An 18850-nucleotide genomic window follows, 5' to 3' on the forward strand; every position below is an offset into this window, starting at 1 on the left:
ATGTTGACCGGCATGGAAGTGACAGAGGAGCAAGGCTAAATAGCGACTCCCACATCCTGATGGAAACAGGTGAACAGAGAGGATGATGCACACCAGTTCAATTCCACCAGTGGCCACCGGGGGAGCCCAAAATCCAATTTCACAACAGTACCGATTTCTCCGCCTGGTCTGAGCCTGCTGTGCGCGCATTCGGGTTTCTGAAGAACAGTTTTGCTTCAGCTCCCATTCTGGTGCAACCGGATGTATCGTAACCATTTACCATGGAAGTCGATGCGTCTGAGGTTGGAGTGGGGGCGGTGCTGTCTCAAGGCTCATCCTTGAGCGAGTTGCGTCCATGCGCCTATTTCTCCAAGAAACTGTCGCCCGCCGAACGTAACTACGATATCGGCAACAGGGAGTTGTTGGCTATCAAGTTGGCTTTTGAGGAATGGCAACACTTTTTGGAGGGGTCAGTTCACCAGGTTACTGTTATTACCGAACATAAGAATTTGCTTTATTTGGAGTCAGCCAAGCGTCTGTCCCCCAGGCAGGCTCGCTGGGCATTGTTTTTCACGCGGTTCAACTTTTTTGTTACTTACCGACCTGGGTCTAAGAACACTAAGGCGGATGCTTTGTCCAGGTGTTTTCCTGGGGAGAACCTCGGGAAGATCCGGTACCCATCCTCCAAAAAGGTGTAGTGGTCTCGGCTCTCACGACAGAGGTTGAGGCTGAGATTGCCGAGGCTCAGGAGGAAGTACCACCAGAACTTCCCATTAACAAATCATTTGTACCGCTCCATCTTCGCCTAAAGATATTGGCAGAGCATCATGATGCTGTCCTGGCTGGTCACCCAGGGGTTAGGGGTACTTTGGAGTTGGTGTCGCGTCGGTTTTGGTGGCCCAAAATCCGACAGGACGTGGTCTCATACGTGTCAGCATGCACCACGTGCACTAGGGCTAAGACGCCTCGCTCCCGTCCTGCTGGCACACTACTTCCTCTCGAGGTACCCAGTAGGCCATGGACGGAGATCTCCATGGATTTTATCACGGACTTGCCTTCCTCAGCTGGGAACACGGTCATCTTGGTGATTGTTGATCGGTTCTCAAAAATGTCGCACTTTGTGTCTTTGCCTTCGTTGCCTAACGCTAAGACTCTGGCTCAGGTATTTGTGCAGGAGGTGGTCAGACTTCACGGGGTCCCGTCTGACATCGTGTCTGATAAGGGTACTCAGTTTGTGGCAAAATTTTGGAAAGCATTTTGCTCACGGCTGGGGATCAAGTTGTCGCATTCTTCGGCATTTTATCCTCAGTCAAATGGTCAGACCGAGTGTATGAACCAAAATTTGGACCAGTACTTACGCTGTTTTGTTTCTGACAACCAGGAGGAGTGGTCGATGATCCTTCCTTTGGCTGAGTTTGCCATAAATAATCACTGCCAGGAATCTTCTGGGGAGTCTCCGTTCTTTTGTGTTTACGGGTACCATCCTCAATTTTGTACTTTGAGTCAGGGGGGCTCTTCCGGTGATCCGGAGGAGGACCTGTTAGGAGCACAACTGTCTTCTGTCTGGAGGAAAGTGAAACAGCGCCTGTTGAGCGTGGGTGCAAGGTACAAACGTGTGGCTGACAGTAGACGTGTGCCAGGTCCGGACCTGAGTGTGGGTGACTGGGTGTGGTTGTCCACAAAAAACATAAGACTCAAAATACCATCCCTTAATTGGGTCCTAGGTTTATTGGTCCGTTTAGGGTTGCCGCCATCATTAACCTGGTTGCTTACCGATTGGAGCTCCCTATGGTATATAAGATTCACAACGTGTTCCACAGATCGTTATTAAAAAAGGTGGTGTGTTCTGTGGATGCGGCGCCGATGCCTCCTCCAGTCTTGGTGGATGGCAGTTTAGAGTTTGAAGTCTCCAAGGTGGTTGACTCTTGAGTGGTGCGCCGCATGTTACAGTAACTGGTACACTGGCGTGGTTATGGGCCGGAGGAGAGGTCTTGGGTACCAGCCTCGGATATACATGCGGACCGGCTGGTCAGTATGTTTCACCGCCGCCATCCGGGCAAGCCGGGTCCTATAAGCCGTGAGGGCCCTGGGGTCCCTCGTAGAAGGCGGGGTACTGTCATGTCGGATGCTGTTCACACTAGGGCATCCGACAGACTGCGGTAATTCCTCATTCGTCCACTATATGCTCAGTGGCGCTGACTAGATTGATCCAGATTGTCCGGGGTTAATCTGGCTGGTACTCGGGTTGGAGGCTTAGTCACGCCCATTGCCTTTAAATAGTTTTGCTGGGCTTTGGGCGTCGCCAATTATAGCTTGTGTCTTGTGCCTGGTGATCTCGGTCTGGAGTGGTGGTCTAGGAGAGGAAATATCGTATCTGGTGGTGTATTATCCTTCGTTATATTTCTCCTTCCTATGTTTGTATTGTTTTGCCCTGTGCACATTATAGTGTTTTCCTGTGTGTCTGCGGCGTGGTGCGTTTTTTAGTTTTCCCTGTCTGTGCTTTCTGTAGGGGTTGGTGAGAGGTCTTATCACTGGGTGGCGGGTGGAGGTTTCAGCTTAGTACTGAAACAGGACTCAGGGTCAGGCCTGGCGGCCCAGACATGCACACCTTCAGTGTAAACTCTGGGAGAGGGACAGACAGGGTTTCCCTAGTTTGAGGGATATTGCAGGGGCCCGGGTAATCAGCTGTAGTCTACCCAGTACCCCCGTGACATATGCCCTACTGATTTTAAAAGGATCTGCTTAATAAAATTGTGCTAACATGTGGTGGCCTAGCTGTGAACACTAGTCTCATAGCAAAGCTCTTCTTTTCACAAAATAGCTCTATGTTGCTAGCTAGTTTTGCCAGTAACATCTTATCAAGTGTCATCATGGAACTGCTCAATCATGCTGGACCTCTAATGTTCGGTTTTGCAATTCTGAACACCCTCACATTATAGTGTTCATTCTAGACACCATCACACAGACAAGCTTTTCTGTTGACATGGGGAGCTATTATGTTAGAAGCAAATCTCAAATGAATGAATTACAGGATTCCATGGTGACGTGTTGTGCCATAGGAAGTAGCACACAAGTCACATAACCAATACTATTTGTACGAATGGTCAACGACTTAAGTTGCCATTATGGATCTTGAGACTTATTGTATCTCTAAGTCACATCAACCTTGTGACTTGCAATCAAGAATCCAACCGGTTATAATTTCAATGGTTATTTTAAGCTACATGTTGTCCATCTGGTTACAGACTGCCGACCACTCCATTAACAAAAATCAATGTGCATAAAAATCGCTAGTTCATTCTTAAAGTTGAGTATAGTAAAACAAAAATGTTGTTCCATTTTTATAATGCATAACAAAGGGCCATTCTAAGGCTATCTGCACAAATAATTTTATTTAAAGTTTTTTTAGTGGGTCCACTCAAATAATAAATCCCTGAAACATTTCATAATCAACGAGAACATAAAAACTCTTTGCAGTTATTGCCCTTGGTTGCATTTGAATCCAGGACAAAGTGCTAAGTACTTACTCAATATGAACCTACCGGTTATGAAAAATGCCACAAAATATTCCCCAAAGACAGAAAGTCTCCTGAAAAATTTTCTAGTTGAAAAACTCAGCATTTTGACCACCTCAAGGCCACATTTACACATTCATTTCCATTTTTACATCTGTATAAAATGGACCATTTTCACTCATCCTCATATAAAAACTGAAGAAAGTGGTCTCGCTCAACTTTTTTAATCATAGACTCTTAACAATGGATAAGAAAAACTAAAGAAACACAAATGGAAAGTGAAGTAAAAAGTATGTTTTTCATACACCCCTATAGATTTTATCCATAAAATAGAAGAGAACAGGAGACTCTGAGTCACATGGATCAGGCACAAACAGATGTGTAGATGAATTAATGAAACTCTATGGGTCTGAGTGCTGTCCGAGGAAAAAACTTACCATGCATGGACATCGTAAATGATGACTAAGGAGGGACCTCTACCAGTTAGTACCTAATAAATACACACTACTACTTTAATACGGAGTAGAAAGACGAAACAGCAAATCATTAAAATTTTAGTAAGTTTATTGGAAAATAATTAAAAACATATAAAATGAGCTATAAGAACCACACATGACAGAGCAAACAGACAGGGACTTCTGAAAAAATCAATGTATGTACTACGCCAGGTATGTTAGAAAATAAATGCCTTGTGAAACGCATATATATGAGCAAATAAATATAATTAACTGTGCTGTCAATCATATATAACACTTAATTATATGTGCAAAATATGCTACATAAAGTGCTAATAAATAAATACCTATTAAATATATATACAAAAAAATGATGAATGTGGACTTGTAAATGACCTAAAGTGTCCTAGTGCAAATTTCATGTATATATAACTAATTGATAAAAAGTGCTGAATGTTTAGTGCAAGTGCATAATGCACGAATGTACCATTGCAAGATTATAACAAAATGGACCTAGCATAAAGTGCTAAATATTCAGTGCAAGGGCATAATATATATACACAAGTTCCACATAAGGTGCTAAATATCCAATGTAAAACACATGCTATACACGTGTGTAACTGCAGAGTAGCCACAATGGATCCAATCTAAAGTGCTGAAAGTTCGGTGCAAACTTATGCCGCACAAATGTGCTACTACCAAATTATGTAAGCAAGGATCCAGCTTACCCTGTAACACGTAATATAGCAAAAACATGTAGTCATACCTGGTTATAAATAGGTCCCAGATTAAGTGTGTGCTCTCACCCCGACAGCGCCGTTTCGCTAATGCTATCCACCAGGATATGTGGACGGGCTTTAGGAGAGACACATGAAAGGTATTGGTGATACCAAGGCGAGTAGGAAGGGCCAGACAATAGACTACAGGGTTGACCTGCTCCAGGACCTTGAAGGGACCTATGTAGCAAGGTGCAAACTTAGTGGACTCAACTCGCAGCCTGATGTTACGGGCAGAGAGCTACACTAAGTCGCCAGAAGCAAAGGTCGGAGCGGGGCACTGGTTTGCATCGGTGGAGGACCTCATTCTCTCCTTGGAGGGCCGGATGGCATCCTGTGTGTGGTCCTGAATGTCACGTGCCTCCACAGCCCAGTCTGCCACTCTAGAGTCGGTGGACAACATGGGCATGGGCACAGGGAGATGCAGGCAGTAGTTAAGGAAGAATGGGGTCTGCTCAGTGGAGTCGGCTACAGCATTGTTCAGTGGAAACTCCACCCACGCTAGCAAGGATGCCCAGTCATCCTGCCTGGCTGAAACAAAATGTCGCAGGCATGTGACCAGGGTCTGGTTGGCCCTCTCTACCAACCCATTCATCTAGTGATGGTAAGCTGAAAAGAAATTCAACTCAATGCTGAGTAAGCGACAAAGCTATCTCCAGAACTGAGATGCAAACTGGGGACCCCAGTCACTGACAATTTTGTCATGCATGCTGTGTAGGCAGAAAACATGCTTAATAAATGACTCCGCCAAGGCTCGTGGAGAAGGTACCCACAAAAGAGGCACAAAGTGCACCATTTTGGAAAAATGGTCGGTGGCTACCCAGATAACGGTGCAGCTACGAGACTTGGGTAAGCCCACCACAAAGTCCATCCCGACAATTTCCGTCCATCCTGACAATTTCCCAGGGCCTGTCTGCCACTGGCAGGGGGTAAAGTAGCCCAGCAGGCCATTGCCGAGGAGACCGATTCTTGGCGCAGGAGACACATGCCCGAATATAGTCTCCAACATCACGGGCCATATGGGGCCACCAGTGCGTCTTCACCAGGAGCTCAGATGTCCTCATGGTCCCAAAATGTCTACCCACCCTGGACGAGTGAGCCCAAGAGAGAACCCCCGGTCGCTAATAAGGTGGTACAAAGGTCTTGCCAGGAGGCACCGACTCTAGCGAGATCAGGGACACAGTTCTCAGGCTCTCTGAAGGGACAATTAGCTCAGGCTCCTCCTCCTCAGATGACACTATGGAGCGAGAGAGGGTGTCTGCACGAATGTTCTTCTACCCGGACAGAAAGTGGAGGGTGGACTGGAACCGGGAGAAGAACAAGAACCATCTAGCCGGGCGAGAATTTTGCTGCTGGGCAGTTTGTAGGTAAATCAAATTTTTGTGGTCGGTGTACACTTGGAAAACGAGCCCCCTCCAGGAGGTGTCTCCACTCTGAAAAGACCAACTTCATAGCTAGCAACTCCCTGCCCCCAATGGAATAGTTCCTCTCTGCCAGTGAGAAGGTCTTAGAGAAGAAGCAAGGATGCTTCCGACCTTGAGCATCCTTTTGGAAGAGGACTGGTCCAGTACCGATGGATGAGGCATCCACCTCCATATTGAAAGGTTTATCTACATCGGGGTGATGTAAAATGAAAGCGCTAGCGAAGTGTGACTTGATAGAGAGGAAGGCCTTGGAGACCTCACGATCACAATTTGGGATTAGCTCCCTTCTTGGTGAGGGCAACCAAGGGAGCTACCAAAGTTGAGAAGTGGGGAATAAACTGGCGATAATAGTTAATGAACCCCATAAAGCGCTGCACCGCTTTAAGAGAATGGGGTTCCTACCAGTCCATCACAGTTTGTAGCTTGGCAGGATCCATGGTCAATCCCTGGGCGGAGATGATATAGCCCAGAAAAGGCAAGGACTCCTGTACAAAACACACACTTCTCCAACTTGGCATAGAGGGCGTTTGCCCGTAGAAGGTCGAAGACTTTGCAAACATCTCTCCATTGGGAGTCTATATCTGGAAAGTAGATGAGAATAATATCCAGATAGACTACAACTGAGGTGGAGAGCATATCCTGGACGATATCGTTTACAAAGACTTGAAACACGGCAGGGGCATTATAGAGCCCAAATGGCATCACTAGATGCTCGTATTGGCTGTCCCTGGTGTTAAATGCTATTTTCCGGATGCGAATCAGGTTGTAAGCATTCCACAGATCAGACTTGGAAAAAACCCTCACCTCCCGCAATCTATCAAAGAGCTCAGATATCAGGGGCAGAGGATCCTTGTTCTTAATGGTGATGCCATTAACACCCCTGTAATCTATGAATGAACGTAATTCTCTGTTCTTCTTCTGCACGAAGAAGAACCCTGTAGGTGACACAGACTTCCTAATGAATCCTCTTGCCAGATTCTCCTGAATGTACTGGGTCATGGCCTCCATCTCCGGGAGAGAGAGGGGTGATAGACTCATCCCGGGGGAGGCTCTGCATCAGGCAAGAGGTCAATAGGACAGTCAAAGGGGCGTTGAGGCAGAAGGGTCTCCACAGCCTTCTTGGAGAACATGTCTGCATAGGGCCAATAGTGTTTGGTGAGAGAGGAAAGATCTTCGGGTACCTCTGTAGTAGCCACCTGACATTTGCCCTCACAAGATTCACTCCATCCCAGAATACTCCCTAAGGACCACTCTATATAAGGGGAGTGGTAACGTAGCCACGGTATCCTAAGAAGACCTCATAAATTCCCTCAGGAATGACAAGCAGGAAGATAATTTCCTGATGGGACGGTGTCATAGAAATAGTAAATGGGATGGTTTGATGTGTTATCTGTGAGGGCAGTGTTGACCTGTTTACCACTCGTACGGTCACTGGTTTGGTGAACATCACCAGGGGTATTGCGTGCCTTTGGGCGAAGGCAGATGACATGAAGTTGCCCTCCACCCTGGAATCCATGCAAAGCTGTACTATATGAGTGGATGGGCCTATGGTTATTGTCCCCTTGAAGGACAGTTTGGAGGAAAACACCGCTGTGTCTAGTGAACCACCTCCTACGGTCACTAAACGGGGACGTTTTCCTGACCGCTGAGGACATTTGGAGGCAAGATGTCCTGACTGCCGGCAGACATGACAGACCTTGAGGGCACGAACGGTCGGGGACTTAGATCCCGCTCGTGACACCACCATGGCCTCATGTGGCTCGGAAGCATGGACCGGAGATTCCAGAGGTTTGGCGAAGGTGGGAGCCAGCCGAAACCTCTGCCTACACTGGGCTGGCTCCAACCTTCGCTCGTTAAAATGAAGGTCGATGCAAGTTGATACCGCTATTAGCTCCTCCAGTGTGGCAGGAATCTCCCTAGTGGCCAAAGCGATCACCACATGATTGTCACGCTCCCACAGCGGCGTGGCCCACTCTAATGCCCTGTCATACAGAAGGGATATTATGAATCCCACCTTGGCCCGCTCTGAGGGGAAAAGTGCAGCCAGGAGCTCAAGGTGTATAGCACACTGGCTCACGAATCCCCTACATGACTTGCTATCACCACAAAACTTAACTGGCAGTGGGAGGCGGAATACGGTCAGAACAGGGGTGGCAGTGGACAATCTAGCTGCAGCCATGCTAGCAGCCTGAACAGCAACTGCGGTAACATCCATATCCACGGGTTAGCTTCACCCGGTATGTAAGGAGGCGAACCCTGTTGCGTCACAGTGCCGCAATACCGCTGAGTGAACGCTAGTGTTTGGTCACAGGACTCTACCCCAAGGACACAGGGTTAGAGTCCCTCTAGACCCACTAGCGCTCGGCACCGCAACTGCGGTGCCAGGGGACAACTAAATGCTAATAGATTTAGTCCACTAGGTGCACGCAATACCGCACTGGCGATGCCACTAACCACCCTAACTAGGGCCTGGAAAGCATAGTAGTTGCGCACGGCACCTCACTGGCGAACGCTGCTGAAATGATGCAGTATTTCGTGCTCTTGTGCTGGATTTCACTATCTGGCGCTAGTCAGCTCTAAACACCCAAACACATACAAAAACACTAGGGAAGGGGATCATTAGGAGCTGTCACCAGATAACACACACGCATACACACACACACATACACACGGTATTAGGTTTATATTAGTGCATGGCCAAGCGACTATGTGAACCTTTTATAGATGCAGCCTCTGGAACCTTACCAGTGGTCCAATCAGAGCCGCTACAGGACCTGATCATGTAACCTCCGGCCTCCAATGAGAAGTCGTCCCACGGGCATGCTCAGTAGATGAAAATCAGGACTTAGTCCCTTGAGCGCCTGCTCACCGCTGATCAATGCTGGTTACAATGGCTGAACCTGGGACAGTAGCAGCAACCAGACGTACAGTATCAGCTTGAGCCAGATGCTGGGACCGATGTCTCTGCTGAGCAGGCTTCTCTATGGCTGAGGAAGAATGGGAGACCGCAGAAGACATGGTTCGAGATTCCCCCTGTGGAGCTGCGGGAACTTGACACCTAACAGTATGTATGATGCAAAAAATGCCGCAAACAGTAGTCTCCCCATTGTCATCTATTGTAAAGTATCATGCGTCTTCATAGCGGAAAATGCATAAAGAGTCGTCAGGCCATATCTTTTAACCAAAAAACTTTTCAAAAAATGTCATCTGAACATACCCTCAGGGTAGATTTTTGTAAAGTAATGTCAGTACTGGACTATTTTAATAAAAATTACTGACAAGAACTGTTATTTGGTTAGTTCTAAGCTTCAAAACATGGTTTTATTTCATTTTGCAGCTTTATACCACTCACATCTGTTATTCATTTTAGCTCAGCCTGCCTATTAACAATAATGTCATAATAGACTGTCATAAAAAATATCCCTTCGTTCTCCACATTTTAGAAATACTGCAAATATCAACCAGCTAATTGATTGACCCGGGAGGAAAAGCTTAGGACAAACCTACTGATGCATTCACAGTCATATAGACGCGGGCGCATTATGCAATCCATGGCAACTGCTTTCTAATGCAACACTGAGAGATTCCGAACACTCTCAAAACTTGGCACTCTGGTATGCAAATGAAAGGCTTGACTAATAAATGTTTGAACACGTGCAGATTTGACCTTTTCAAACCAAAGAACAATCTTGTCATCTACCGATCACACATGGAACTCATAGTAACCCTTTACAAGACATTGAAAGGGGGAAATGTCCTACCTCATACAGTTATGGCGTATCAAAATGTTATGTCATACAAATGTGATACATGCAGTTCACACCATATCTAAAAAACAGGGTGCTGTCTTAAGTAGCCATGAATGAAAAGGCTGCCATGCACATACAGCTTTCACCATTCACATTAATGGGAGTGGTAAAAAACAAGCAAGCTTGGGACCTGCATATATCAGGCATTTATGGAATATCCAATTGATATGCTATAAATATCTGACATGGTAACACCCCTTTATTTTCTCAAAAAGCCCAGATTTAATAAGGACGTGTATTGAATAGGCCATACCTCCTATTAGATCTGGTGCATGTTAAACTATAGAAACAAGCTGTGTGTTATTAAAACAAAGCTTTGAATAAAAATATGTTAAAATAATTCATCTGCCTCTAATTTACTAAAATAACCTATAACAAAACATGTGAATGAAAATGAAACAATTGTAACCTATAGGTAACAAAAGTATTGCTAATAGTGTTGAGCGATACCGTCCGATACTTGAAAGTATCGGTATCGGAAAGTATCGGCCGATACCGGCAAAGTATCGGATCCAATCCGATACCGATACCCGATACTAATACAAGTCAATGGGACTCATGTATCGGACGGTATTCCTGATGGTTCCCAGGGTCTGAAGGAGAGGAAACTCTCCTTCAGGCCCTGGGAACCATATTAATGTGTAAAAGAAAGAATTAAAATAAAAAATATTGCTATACTCACCCTCCGACGCAGCCTGGACCTCACCGAGGGAACCGGCAGCGTTGTTTATTTAAAATTCGCGCTTTTCTTTCCTTTACAAGAAGTCCAGGCTTGTGATTGGTTGCGTGCCGCCCATGTGGCCGGGACGCAACCAATCACAGCAAGCCGTGACGTAATTTCAGGTCCTTCAGGATTTTAAAATTACGTTCCGGCGTTGTGATTGGATGCGTCGCAGTCACATGGGCGACGCAACCAATCACAGCAAGCCGTGACGTAATTTCAGGTACTTAAGGATTTTAAAATTACGTCCCGGCTTTGTGATTGGTTGCATCGCAGTCACATGGGAGACGCAACCAATCACAAGCCGTGACGTCACGGGAGGCTGGACACGCGCGCATTTTAAAATGGGCGCGTGTCCAGCCTCCCGTGACGTCACGGCTTGTGATTGGTTGCGCCGCGGTCAACCAATCACAAGCCGGGAGGCTGGACACGCGCGCATTTTAAAATTTTTCACATGGGCGGCACGCAACCAATCACAAGCCTGGACTTCTTGTAAAGGAAAGAAAAGCGCGAATTTTAAATAAAGAACGCTGCCGCTTCCCTCGGTAAGGTGCAGGCTGCGTCGGAGAGGTGAGTATAGCAATATTTTTTATTTTAATTCTTTCTTTTACACATTTTTACATTAATGTTGTTTCGATACCGATACCCGATACTACAAAAATATCGGATCTCGGTATCGGAATTCCGATACAGCAAGTATCGGCCGATACCCGATACTTGCAGTATCGGAATGCTCAACACTAATTGCTAATGATCTTACTTTGACAATGGTCAGTCTCAACAGAGGGGGTCTATACCAATAAGATATGTGGATGTTGATCCTAACCTGACAGAGGTCAGTTTCAACAGAGGTGGTGTATAACCGCAAAATGCTGCCCTATACAAACAAGAAAAATCGACCACTATTAACAACCTGTCTATTAACATACCAAATATCAATGACAGAATAAATATAAGGAGTAAAAAAGGAACAATCTCAACAATGTAGAAGTTTCAATGCAGTTACCTCGGCAAGCAGGTAATGACCCCACAAAAAAAGACTTTATACACTAAGGTGGCCTTGATTTGTCCCCGTAACTCCTGACCTGACCAGGGCAGTCCACAGCTGTCCCTGTTCATCAGGAAGCTTAAGGCTGGTTTCACATTTGCATCTATGTATGCAGCGTATCATCCGCAACCGCAAACGCATGCAAAAGCGCATGCAAACCCATTTTTTTATCTGCATCAGCTTACGCATGATAGCGAAAAAATGCTGCGTGTGCATGTGTTTGTGTGCGTTTTTTGCCTGCGTTTGCGATTTTTACGTGCATGCGTTTGATATTTCCAGTAGGGCGAGTCTCAATGAGCGTGTCTCAATCGGTTCCTGGACATGCGCAGTCCGAAGTACGCAAGGACATGAGTATGCATGCATTCCCATAGACAGTAATGCTTTTTTAACGCACTCATCCCCATGCACATGTCTGCGAATATTTGACAAATTTTTTAAGCTTCCAAAAATGCAACATGTTGCATTCGCTGGACCCCAACGGACATCGAGAAACGACACATGCGTACGCATCCACAGGCGAATGCATGCAAACGCATGTCCCTGCGTACACCATGTTAAAGATATGCACAACAACCAATCTACGGATTGCCAGGGAGGCACCACACAGGAATAGATTATAAAAATGCCTTTATTTAATTATGATGGCAAAATAAAGCAACAAATGTCTGTGCGCATAACAGGACAAAGAACAACATATATAGTTGTTTCACAGTTTAGATATTACTGGTCGACCAAATTCATACATGAATACGTCCCTCAGGTGCAAATTGTGCAAAAACAGAAGAATAAACCAAAAAGAGTGCAATGTGCAAAGCAGCAATTCATATCTGAAACTGATGTGGATATGTAGCTATAAAATTCATATAATTGCAAGTGCCAAAAACAAATCCAAATGCAGCGATCAATAGTATCCAAAGTGCAAAGTGTAAAGTGGCGCTGCCTCAATATATAACAGGTCTTCTAGTGACCAAAAAGTGCTAAGTGCAGACTGAGGGAGGGAAGATTACTTAATAACTACCTGAATAAGTTGCCACGTCCTGTATTAGCACACTCCAACGCGCGTTTCGGAAATTTTCCTTCGTCTTACATTAATTACATTGTTTATATATATTTTATTGGAACAAATTTTGGTGTATCTGTGGTTTTACCATATTAAAGATATGTACGCAGGACGCATGTGGATCTATGTGGATGAAACGCTGCATACACAGACGCAAATGTGAAACCAGCCATAGACTGTCCCTCTATGATTTCCCAACGAGTTTCTCCCAACCGGGTTCATCAGGAAAAAGCAGCATGAGTCCATATGTCCAAAGAAGAGACAGTGCTAACACCCTGGTCTAGAACGTGCATACATCTACACTGCCCATCTACATTGTTTTCTCTCATGCATTTTGAACTATCTGAAAGTGAAATCTACGACTACTTTGAGGAGTGTGTTTTGCAATATTTCACCTTTTTAATACTAAATTTGCCTGAGCTGTGCATCCTTGAAGAACCTGTCTGTTTTTCTCATTACGTTCCAATTTGGGTAAACAAAAAAGTAAAGAACAAAAAATTGACTACATATTTGTCACTATTTGCACCTTTTTTGCACAGTTTTCTTTAAAAGTTGTCCTATCTGACAATAAAAATAGTATTTTCCTGTAGATAACTATGCTCAAGTGTGCCATCAATCACTGTACGACAGTGCTACTGTTCCCATCTTTTTAGCTAATGGACTCTCTCATTGCAGCTACAGTATTTACTGTTGCTGTCCAAAGTTTACAAATGGTCCTCCCAAGAAATTACTGCAATATTGCACTTGCTCATTTTCTCAAAGTTGTGAACTAGTTCAAAGTGTGTGCAAGCTCAATAGAATTTAATTACTACAGAAAAGTAAATGACTTTTGCCGCATCTGTTGTCAAGTGAGTACATCTCTACACAACCAAGCAGGCAGCGAGAGCTGCAGCCAAGGCATGCCGAGACTAGAATATCTACAAACGTGAATTCTTACTGCAGAATCTCAGGCACTCAGTATGTCACCACATGGTTAGATAGTCACCTTCAGAAGCAATGCTACCATTTACTTCATGCTGATTCTCATGGAATTGAGCTGAGTTCAGCAGGACAGCCCTACCATCTAGTATTGGGGGTTTTCCGAACCAGACAAATGAAGTTGGAAGAGAAGGATTGGCCAAAATTTAAGTGATCAAAATGTGCCTTGGAGAAAGCTGCAGCTTAGTAGTGTTTGACAGCTGCTTACTCACTCACCCCATACAGAACACATACTGTACATGCTCAGCCAAGCTACGCTAGTGACAAGAGATAGATGACTGCCAAGCAATCATTTGGCTAACAGCTATCCAATATGTATGGCCAGCTTAACAGTTAAGTAAGAAACTAATGTACTAATACTTATTCAAGTCAGTATATACAGTGCCTTGCAAAAGTATTCGGAACCCTTGAACTTTTCAACCTTTTCCCACATATCATGCTTCAGATACCAAATGTAAATTTTTGGTGAAGAATTAACAAGTGGAACACAATTGTGAAGTTGATCGAAATTTATTGGTTATTTTACATTTTTGTGGAAATTCAAAAACTGAAATGTGGGGCGTGCAATATTATTCGGCCCCTTTAACTTAATACTTTGTTGCGCCACCTTTTGCTGCGATTACAGCTGCAAGTCGCTTGGGATATGTCTCTATCAGTTTCGTACATCGAGAGACTAAAAATTCTTGCCCATTCTTCCTTGGCAAACAGCTCGAGCTAAGTGAGGTTTGATGGATATCGTTTGTGAACAGCAGTTTTCAGCTCTTTCCACAGATTCTTGATTGGATTGAAGTCTGGACTTTGACTTGGCCATTCTAACACCTGGATATGTTTATTTGTGAACCATCTCATTGTAGATTTTGCTTTATGTTTGGGATCATTGTCTTGTTGGAAGACAAATCTCCGTCCCAGTGTCAGGTCTTTTGCAGACTCCAGCAGGTTTTCTTCAAGAATGGTCCTGTATTTGGCTCCATCCATCTTCCCATCAATTTTAACCATCTTCCCTGTCCCTGCTGAAGAAAAGCAGGCCCAAACCATGATGCTGCCATCACCATGTTTGACAGTGGGGATGGTGTGTTCAGGGTGATGAGCTGTGTTGCCATTATGCCAAGCATATCGTTTGGCATTGTTGCCAAAAAGTTCGATTTTGGTTTCATCTGACCAGAGCACCATCTTCCACATGTTTGGTGTGTCTCCCAGGTGGCTTGTTGTAAACTTTAAACTACAATTTTTATGGATCTCTATGAGAAATGGCTTTCTTCTTGCCACTCTTCCATAAAGGCCAGATTTGTGCAGTGTACGACTGATTGTTGTCCTATGGACAGAGTGTCCCACCTCAGCTGTAGATCTCTGCAGTTCATCCAGAGTGATCATGGGCCTCTTGGCTGCATCTCTGATCAGTAGTGTTGAGCATTCCGATACTGCAAGTATCGGGTATCGGCCGATATTTGCTGTTTCAGAATTCCGATACCAAGTTCCGATATTTTTGCGATATCGGAAATCGGAATCGGAAGTGTGCGATGCGTATGGTTCCCAGGGTCTGGAGGAGAGGAGACTCTCCTTCAGGCCCTGGGATCCATATTCATGTAAAAAATAAATAATAAAAATAAAAAATATTGATATACTCACCCCTCCGGCGAACCCTGGCGCTTAGCGGTGCCTCCGTTCCTAAGAATGCAGGGAGTGAATGACCTTCGATGACGTCGCGGCTTGTAATTGGTCGCGTGAGCGGTCACATGAGCGGTCATGCGACCAATCACAAGCCGCGACGTCATCGAAGGTCCTTCACTCTGCATTCTTAGGGAACGGAGGCAGACGCTTGGACCGGTGAGAGCCGGGGCCGTCAGAGGGGTGAGTATATCAATATTTTTTATTTTTATTCTTTATTTTATACATGAATATGGATCCCAGGGCCTGAAGGAGAGTTTCCTCTCCTTCAGACCCTGGGAACCATTCCGTATTTTGTGTCCCATTGATATGCATTGGTATCGGTTATCGGTATCGGTGATATCCGATATTTTTTGGGTATCGGCCGATCCAATCCGATACCGATACCTTTGCATATCGGAAGGTATCGCTCAACACTACTAATCAGTCTTCTTCTTGTTTAAGATGAAAGTTTAGAGGGACGGCAGGGTCTTTGTAGATTTGCAGTGGTAGGATACTCCTTCCATTTCAATATGATCGCTTGCACAGTGCTCCTTGGGATGTTTAATGTTTTGGAAATCATTTTGTATCCAAATCTGGCTTTAAACTTCTCCACAACAGTACCACGGACCTGCCTGTTGTGTTCCTTAGTCTTCATGATGCTCTCTGTGCTTCAAACAGAACCCTGAGACAATCACAGAGCAGGTGCATTTATACGGAGACTTGATTACACACAGGTGGATTATATTTATCACCATTAGGCATTTAGGACAACATTGGATCATTCAGAGATCCACAATGAACTTCTGGAGTGAGTTTGCTGCACTGAAAGTAAAGGGGCCGAATAATATTGCACGCCCCACTTTTCAGCTTTTGAATTTCCACAAAAATTTTAAATAAGCAATAAATTTCGTTCAACTTCACAATTGTGTTCCACTTGTTGATTCTTCACCAAAAATTTACATTTGGTATCTTTATGTTTGAAGCATGATATGTGGGAAAAGGTTGAAAAGTTCAAGGGGGCCGAATACTTTCGCAAGGTACTGTATATGGCTTTACTGATCTGACCTAATTAAAAAAAAATAGAAACGCACATAAATATCAAGCAGTGCTAAGGCATTCATAAATCTGTCAATGTTTCTTTTCTGCTGACTTCCCCTCACAAACTGGTACCTCAGCTATGCTCTAGCTCCTGTAAGTAGATGATTGTCACAGGTTTAGTATTACTGCAAAATAATGTTACAACGCTTTACTTCCATGTCTGGGGAACACGTACATTATACAGCTAAGGCTATGCCCACAGCCATACAGCTCCTCTACTAGTCATGTATCAAGAATGAGTGTCATGAGCAGAAATACAGGCTCTCACACACATTGATATGTTACCAATTAAATTATTAATGGTTATCTGAGGAATGGTCTGTGCCACTGAAAGCACTTGGGCACGCAAATCATCATGATCCTCTGTCGGCAGATACCTTTGCAATTGACTACTAATGAAATGCAATATGTGCTTGATGTAAGACAAGTCTGGAGACACTCCCGGCTTTGGTAGCACAAGTAAGCCACAGAGGCTGACCATAATACCATGAGCTACATTTTTGTTTTGAAAAACGGTTCCTGGGACACTTTGGAGAAATAGCAATACCACTGGTTTCTCCACCAAATCAATATAATTCCAAACTTGGAATGAAGAGTGAAGGGGTCTGTCTACTGTACATTATGCCAGTCTGCCGCTGTGTGATAAACCAATTTTACTAATAGGTGTATATTTTAGGATGCCCTATGTCATACAGAAATCTATGTCAGCGAGCCCATAAAAATCAAAGTTGCAATATTTTTGCCCAACCATACATTGTGTAAGAATTGCATCTTTTATATGCCAATTTTATGCGGTTTTATGAATATCCCTCATAATTCTGTTGATGCCAGATAGAGTATAGTGTTCTCTGTTAGTGATGAGTGAACGTGCTTGGATATGGTCTTATCCGGTCATGCTCAGCTGCTAGCTGCAGGGTCTTGAACACATTATTTGAGGACGCCGAAGACACTCGGTTAGCACCAGAGCATGCTCGGATAAGACGTTATCCGAGCACGTTCGCTCATCACTATTCTCTATGCATAATCACATTGATGCAGTTACAAATTATATTCAATACAACTAAGTAAGATATAGCTTATTAGAGCCATGTACAGTTGAAACTAGAAGTTTACATACACTATATAAAAAGACACATGCATGTTTTTCTCAATATCTGACATGAAATCAGAATAAACCTTTCCCATTTTAAGGTTAATTAGGATTACCATAATTATTAATATTTGCCAAATGCCAGAATAAGATATTGAGAAAAACAAACATACAGTATGTGTCTTTTTATATAGTGTATGTAAATTTCTAGTTTCAACTGTACTATGAAAAAGCAATGTGTGCAACGTCAAGGACATCAGTTGCTTGTTGCATGTTCCTGGAGAGATTCATTATTTTTTTACAATAAATTTTATGTTGTTTGACAACCCCTCATCTCTGTAACTAATAATGAGTCTTCGTCAAAAGATAAGTTAGTACTTACTTTCTTCTGGTAGATCATATTCTTCGGCCTCTCTTTCCATCTGCTGACACCATCCTTCCATCCTTTCTACTTCTGCCTGCAACATCTTAATGAACCACTCTCCATCCCTGTGACACGGGGATGCTCTGCCAGAGTCTGGGAGACTCCGAGTGCCTCTGTCCATCCAGGACTCCTGACGAGACTCTTCTCCTGTATCATACTGCATTTGATAGTCCTCTCTGTATGCCCATTGGCCTTGAGTATGAACTGTCTTATACACTGAGTACTGCTGGCTGGTGTCTGAGGGCTCAGAGGAGTGTCGCTGAAAGGAATGTCCAAACTGGAGGCCTTTGTCTTCTGTGGGAACAGTCAGTCCAGGAAAACCTTCAAGCTCCAAGTCAGCCTGGACTCCAGCCGTCACACTGTTGGAACGCTTAAATCTAGCCCTCCTGGTATAGAGGAAAAGAGCAATTAAAGAGAAATCAGTTGTAGAATGTAAAAAAAATGCAAGACACTTTTTAAAAGAATTATCTCTTCATTGCTTCCTAGCAGAGTGAAATACATGAATAACTGTTCTCATAGACACATATAAACTAAGGACTAACAATGCTCTCTAGAAGGCAGAAAACACAATGCCTTATTAACAGTACATAGACATTTCAGCTCCAAGGTATTCATCCCCAGAAGTAATACCACAATAGTATTCTTGTAGATTGTCATAGGATATCTATGCCTTCGTGATGGTAGTTTCTATAATCGTAAGGTGCGTTGGCCAATACAGACCATGGCATCCAAATAGTTTACAGATTAGAAGCTTCACTCTGGGTTATTTCCTAAGGATTCCTTCTGTCTGTAAGAACTAACTGCTATAAAACATAAGCTTCCAAAT

At 44.1% G+C, this 18850-nt stretch overlaps 1 protein-coding gene across 6 annotated transcripts in view; it reads right to left on the bottom strand.

Moving 5' to 3' along the window:
- The window catches only part of DLGAP3 (DLG associated protein 3), an 811006-nt gene that overhangs the window by 75208 nt on the left and 716948 nt on the right, over positions 1-18850 (bottom strand). For all 6 annotated transcript variants that reach the window (XM_077295792.1, XM_077295791.1, XM_077295789.1 and 3 more), the window contains one exon: positions 17983-18410. In XM_077295792.1, coding sequence (XP_077151907.1) covers positions 17983-18410 — 428 coding nt within the window. The remainder of the gene's footprint in view (positions 1-17982; positions 18411-18850) is intronic.

The sequence above is a fragment of the Ranitomeya variabilis genome, chromosome 3, assembly GCF_051348905.1.
Source record: "Ranitomeya variabilis isolate aRanVar5 chromosome 3, aRanVar5.hap1, whole genome shotgun sequence".
Lineage (NCBI taxonomy): Eukaryota > Metazoa > Chordata > Amphibia > Anura > Dendrobatidae > Ranitomeya > Ranitomeya variabilis.